Raw genomic sequence first — 7,000 nt, forward strand, 5'->3', positions numbered from 1 at the left:
ACATTTTCAAACTTGTGTTCAGTAATAAAAGTCATAAATTAGCATCTTTCCTTTCTTCCCATTATTTTATATATTTGTATATGTTAAATTTAAAATGCTTTTCTTTTCAAAATCTTTCTGCATAATTTATTAAATGTATTCCGAATTTCCTGCACATTTAATCAAATTTTTACTTCTGTTTGAATTGCACATGCTTTATCATTGTTTAAATAATCTTGCGCGTATGATTTCAGTTTTTTATTCACAACTAACTTGTATGACAAAATAAAAATTTTCTAAGAAAGCTAATTTTACCTTTTCCAGCTAATTTTTACATTTCTTGCCGTACATAAAACAAGTTCAGCTTGAAAAGTAAGATTATTTCAATTTTTCCATTATTATTTTTCTTAAGGAAAGCATTTGACTTTTCCACATGGAAAAAAGACTGATGTCATTAGGGGATTTTTTATAAAACGAATGGTTTTGAATTAGTTTTTATGGCATGAATGTTTTCATTGGGTTTGATTTATTTTGATTATAGCCAAGCACACGAGGGCAGATAGCTGTGCATTATGGCTGGAATGGTTTCTTGGAGAACTTTCTAAGGAAAGCTGGATCATATTTATGTTACAGCCAGGCTGCTTGGTTGAACTACCTGTGTTAGCACTTCTTTAAAACACAAAAATGTCATGTATTGCTTTCTAAACTTGAATTGCTAGACTTTGGTCTGTGTTTTTTAAATGATTTGTTTTCCAAATGGAAGAAAATTATAGCATCTGAATTTTAATATTATGAAAATTCAAAGAAAATTAATGCACAACAAACTATCTCACAATGACCTCTGAAAGTGACCAGTATTTATGAGACTATATATAATTATCCGTATTTATAATATTCTTCTCCAAGATGACCTTTTTCTGACCTAAGATCAACAGACGCATATTTTAGACTTTCAAAATTTTATTTCTGTTTCAACGTAAAATATTTCAAATCCTATAGGTCAAGGAGTTAGTTTAAAATTCTTTTTACAACTGAAAAAATTTAGTCCTGCAACACAGTAATCTTTAAATGCATCAGCGCATTCTTAGTTATTTATTCTGATGTTTTCATTTACCCTCTGTGGAGTTGCTAACACATACAAATCAAATCAAAGTCAAATGATGCTAAAAGCAGTCTAACAAATATGTTTATTGGTGCCTCTGTTACTCTTAAAATGATGAATTTTGCCGAAAAGAAGAAATCTCGGCTATTCCTTTACTTAAAACTTTAAATTCTGTAAGTCAGAATAGGAATAAAATTGATTTACTTTATGAAGACCAAACAATATAATAGAAATGATTAAAACAGAAACATATCAAGTAGATTTATTTTGAATCTATAAACAAGCAGTAAGTTTTTTTGTAGTTACTCTGAGGAGTATGTGAGATATGAACAATTTTTCAGCTTTATCCATAAGATGTTGCTTGAAATTTATGTGGGAGATAATTTTTTTCCTTTTTTAAAAATTTATTTTTAATGATTATTCATTAATCACATCTGCCATCAATTCATAATTTTATGAAGAAATCCATATAGTATCATAATTCTATATCAGTCTTTTAATATTAGAAGCAATAAGGCAAAGCCGTTTTACAACTCAATGCTTATCACTGATAGTCATTTTAGACCACTGACTCTCTTTACAGGATTCGTAGCGGTCCTTATAAGTACTTATAAGTCCTTATATTTGAAAATAAATTATAAAAGCTCTTATAGGTGCTTATTTTTTCTCTAAAGTACTTTTTTTAGTGCTTATTTTTTTGTTTTTAGTGTCTTTTTTTTTTCCTGCAGCAAAGCGGCAAGTAAATAAACAACTTTCTTATCTGGATGGCCAGATTGTGAATCATACTTCCGAAAATAGCTTTCTCCCCATTAACCTTTGACTCGCGCGAGTAGAAACAGGTGATTGTCGTTCTATTGGTCAATTCATATTCGTGTTTTACAATCGTTATCGAATGTCTGTGAATATTTATAATATATTTGCAGTAAATGCTGTAATGGGTAAGTGTGTTTTTAACACAGATTGGCTTTCGAAGGAAGAATATTCTGAATGGCTTAAAAAAAGCGAAAATAATCGCAAGGCCATGTGTTCCTGGTGTAAAACTGAAATCAACATAGCAAGTATGGGAGAGTCTGCCTTAAAGTGTCACGTGGATCGTAAGTAAACTTTTTTCTATTTAATTATTATTAATTCTTGTGTGAAAATAAAAAATTTAAATCTTCCATGGACTGCTGATTTATTTATTTTTAAATTTTTATTTTCTGCTATTGTCATACTATTTATTTACTATAATATACTTATAATTTTGGGCTTACGTTTTCAATTTTTTTGCCAATGCATTCTACAATACAGAAGAGAGGGGTCATAAGGTTCCGGATCTTCCTCCCCTTTCTGCGAAAAATCTTGGATATTCAAACTGTTACAGTTCGCAGCAAAGCGGTTAAAGTACTTATTTTTTTATTATTATTTACTGAAAGTTCTGTGGTCTACCAAACCAAGCGAAGCGTGATTATATTCCAGAAATTTAACGCAGTCTCTTCAAAATTACAATCTAAAACACTCCGGATTTGTAAGTCTCATTCTTTTCCTTTATTTAGCTTTTTATCCTCCAAATACTGGCAGCTGTTCATTCCAATTGCGTAATAACACGTGCGGAAGAATTAAGGTGCGCGTATTGCGCAATACCATTTGCTATATTTTGCAAAGATAATTAGTTTTGGTATTAAATCTTGAATTTGTTTATGAGCACTTAAAATAGTTTTACTGTGCTTGCTAAGCAGAATATTCAGTTTGTTTGGGCTTTTTTTTTTTTTTTTTTTTTTGTTTTGTTTTTAAATATATTTTTACAATCTATATGTTTACGGTGATAATTGGACTACAAATGTAGTTTTTTTTTAATAGTCAAGAGCAATATTTGTTATCTACTGTATATTAAATTAAGATGTTTATTATATTTTACATTCTAAATATTGCTATGTGGCGAAAGATACAGAAATATTCTTAAAAATGATATTTAATGCATATGTCGAAATGTCCAAAGGATTTAGCCGAAAAATCTAAAAAACGACTACAATTTAATCCCATCTTTTCCCAGTTACGCTCGATAATGTGGAATTTTCAGATATCATCAATTTTTGAGCATGCCAGTTAGTTAAGCTTTTGCTGTATGAGACTGAATGAGGCAATTTCAGAAATATCCCCCTTTTTTTTACTTGAATTACTTTGCAATATCTGTTAAAAGAAAACTATCCTATAATGAAAATTTAGAAAATGTTCAGAATTTTGATTTAAGTTAAATTATTTAAATATTAATATGAGTGGAAAAATAAATAAATGTACAATAAATTTTATTTATTTCTAGGTGCCAAGCATAAAAAATTTCTGAAAGGGAAAAATACGGCTATTGGTGGAATAACAAGCTTTTTTCCCAAATCAAATCCTGCTAGTGTTGCACCGTCCAGTTCCCTAAGTGCTTCGCGAAATTCAAATACTTTAGATGATGCTGTAGGAGCTTCAAAAGATGTTTTGGATGCTGAAATTTTGTGGTGTTTGAAAGTGGTGACAAGTCATTACTCTTACAGATCTACCAGTGACATGGGCAAGCTTTTTTCAATTATGTTCCCTGACAGTGTTATAGCAAGACGCTTTTCTTGTAGTGAGAGAAAGCTTGCTTATCTCTGCCATTTTGGATTAACACCTTATTTTCAGAGGCTCATGTATGATGAATTTAAGAAGCTATCTCACTTCACATTGTTATTTGACGAGACTTTGAATAAAACAAATCAAAAAAAGCAATTAGATTTGCATATCAGATATTGGCATCCTGACCAAAATGAAGTTGTAACTTGATTTTTGACCTCTGTTTTCATGGGGCACGCAACAGCTGCTAATATTTTTGAAAGTTTTCAAATGGCAGTTAAAAAAAACTAGATATAAAGAAGCTGCTACAGATAAGTATGCATGGGCCAGTCGTAAATTCGAAGTTCTATGAAACCCTCCAACATGAATTGCAAAAGGAATATGGCATTGAATGTATATCTATTGGTAGTTGTGGTTTGCATATTTTGAACAATGCTTTCTGTAAAGGAGCATCTACTACAAGCTGGGATATACCTTCTATTTTAGAAGTATTGTACCATCTATTCAAAGATTCTGCAGCACATCAAGAAGATTTTTTAACAGCGAGTGTGCATAAGACTTTGCCATTGAAATTTTGTAACCATAGGTGGCTAGAGAATGTACCAGTATGTTTGCATACTTTTGAAATTTGGGAAGATATAAAAGGTTATGTCAAGCTAATTGAGAATGGAAAATATGCAAAAATAACTTGCAAATCATATGAAATAATAAGAGATGCAATTAAAGATAAATTAATGCCTGTAAAATCACTTTTTTTCATTTGTGTGGCTGAATTGGTGAAACCCTTTTTGGAGCTTTACCAAAGTGATAAACCACTTGTTCCTTTTTTTTTTTTTTTTTTTTTTTTTTCTTTTGATTTGCACAAATTAGTAAAGCAACTTTTGCAGCATTTCAAAATTATAAAAGAAGAGCACATGTTAAAAATCAGTTCATCACTAAAATATTTGTGTAACTTTGATTTTTCAGAGCAAGGTATTGTTAATGAAATAACCAAAATTAGTTTAGGATTTAGGGCTGATAAGCTTTTGCAAGAACTATATGCTAAAAAAGAGATCATGGATAAAGATTACCTTTCTCTTAAACGTGACTCACAAACTTTTATTTTACAACTGCTTGAAAAGCTGATGGAGAAATGTCCAGTTAATTATTCACTGATTCGAAATGCTGTTTCTGTGAATCCAAATTATATGGCGCAAAACAGAAGCATATGAGAAAATGAAAAGTATATTGATGCATTTTTTCGAAAAAGGTCATATTGCAGAAGATGAATGCGATAACATTCTTTCGGAATATTCCGATTTCATCGAAAATGTTGTCCAGTCAGCCCTTACAGAATTTAAAACCTATGATGTGAGAAAAATGAGATTAGATACTTTTTTGCACAGATTCATTAATGGAAAATACTTCAAGTTGTGGCAAACATTTAAAATGATCTTTATTCTTTCCCATGGGCAAGCCTCTGTTGAATGAGGATTTAGTATCAATAAAAATATAGAAACAGAAAATCGGGGGGGGGGGGAATTCGTACATTGCGCAGTGCATAGTTTGTGCTTATGTGAAACATGCTGGTGGGATACACAACCTGTCAATTACGAAAGAAATGAGAGTGGCAGCTTCATCAGCTCATTTACAGTATCAGTTATATTTGGAAGAACAGAAGAAAAAAAAAAGAAATTATTGAAAATAAAAAAAGAAAAGTAGCAGAATCAACAGATGAATTGATTTCTCTTAAAAGAAAGAAAAATCTCTTACAAAAAGAAGTTAAAGTGCTTGAAAATAAAGCAAATGAACTTGCTGAAAAGGCTGAAGTTACAAAAGACTTTAGTCTTTTAAATAAATCTAATGAAATGTTAAAAACTATTTGTGAAAAACAAACTCTTTTAAGAGATTTGGATTCAAATATTAATGAAAAGAAAGAAAAAAAAATCGAAAATAAAAGTAATATTACTAATTATAAGCATAAATTATTAAATTAAAATTTAATTAATATGCATAAATCTTTTTCTTGTTTCTTTTTTATGTTGTAAAGTACTTTGTATGAATATAATAAATACAGTTTATTACTATTAATTTTCCTTAAACTGATATTTCATCATTAAATCTTGTAATATAGTTTAGTTTTGCATAGGATCTTCTCCACCCCCTCTCACTGTAAACTAGTTCTATAAATTGAACTGTTATTTACAATTAAAAAAATAATTGTTTCCCATGGTTGAGTAATGTTGATTCTGTCTTTAAATACTGAATTTCTCAGATTTTGAATTACGGTTAAATCTCATTTTTATTTTAAGGTTATGCAGTTATGTATATATGAAATTAAAGAGGTGCTTATTTTTTTATCTTAAAATGTGTTTGAAGAGTGCTCATAGGTGCTTATTTTTGTAACTAGAATGTGGCTATGAACCCTGCTTTATAAAAGATCAAAATCATATGGAACTGAGGGTAATCACCATCTTAATTAAAAGCTAACATTGTAATGCCTAATCATTATCAGAATAAGATTTTTTATAAAAATATTTCTCCTTTTTGCTCTCTGTAGTTTCCTTTTCCCAGTAATATAAGTTACAAAAATTTTCATTAAATTCATTTTTGTATTATTGGAAATATACAGTTAATGCAGTTAAGAGTAGCAATGGACCTGATTAATAATAAAGATATTTCATTAATCTGCACAAAAATAATCTTATGTGCACTTAGTTATCAATTTGCATTATTCCTTTTAGGCCAAACTACACTGAAGGTTTACAGAAGATAGTGAGTATCATATAGTAAGTGGCAATAATACGTCATAAACTACGCATCTGGGTTACTATAATTGGATGTTTAACACCTTTTATATGCAATTTCACGAAAGATTAATCTGAAAAAAAGTCCTTCAATAGTATGATTTAAACAAAATCTGATGGCAAAAGATCATTTTGCAGTTACCTCCATAATTTATTGATAAATTTTTCCATATGTTTATATTTTACTACATTAATATCCAAATAAAACTTAAGATTACTTATGTATTGTAATATGGAGTTCATAAGAAACTTCAAAATTGTATGATCTGCAAGATTTTTTGAGGGGGGTTAAAAATGTAGCAAATAAGAGCAGTGTAATCATAAATTTTTATATCTTATGCTTAAATTAGAGTGGTGTATATCCTCATATAGTGCTATTTTGACAACATTAAAAATTTTTGTTGGTGTTAAAATAAAATCTAGTAATAATACGAAACTGAATTCTGCTATTAATTAAATCACTACATACAAGAATATAAAAGAATCGTGTTGATACACACAGTGGTACACTTATATACAAGGTGGTCATAAAATGACCTTCCTGATATGTAAACCC

The 7,000-nt window shown here is 29.5% G+C and overlaps 1 protein-coding gene across 1 annotated transcript; it reads left to right on the forward strand.

The window, feature by feature from the left end:
- The first annotated feature begins 1,417 nt into the window (after positions 1–1,417).
- On the forward strand, positions 1,418–4,000 carry LOC146992973 (uncharacterized). Its single transcript, XM_085810122.1, has 3 exons — positions 1,418–1,920; positions 2,041–2,175; positions 3,381–4,000. Exons 2-3 carry the CDS (start codon positions 2,103–2,105, stop codon positions 3,866–3,868), a joined length of 561 nt encoding a protein of 186 aa, XP_085666248.1. The 5' UTR covers positions 1,418–1,920; positions 2,041–2,102; the 3' UTR covers positions 3,869–4,000.
- The last annotated feature ends 3,000 nt before the right edge of the window (positions 4,001–7,000 follow it).

The sequence above is a fragment of the Stegodyphus dumicola genome, chromosome X2, assembly GCF_044657685.1.
Source record: "Stegodyphus dumicola isolate Sdum_Otavi_A_Nest chromosome X2, ASM4465768v1".
In the NCBI taxonomy this organism is placed as follows: domain Eukaryota; kingdom Metazoa; phylum Arthropoda; class Arachnida; order Araneae; family Eresidae; genus Stegodyphus; species Stegodyphus dumicola.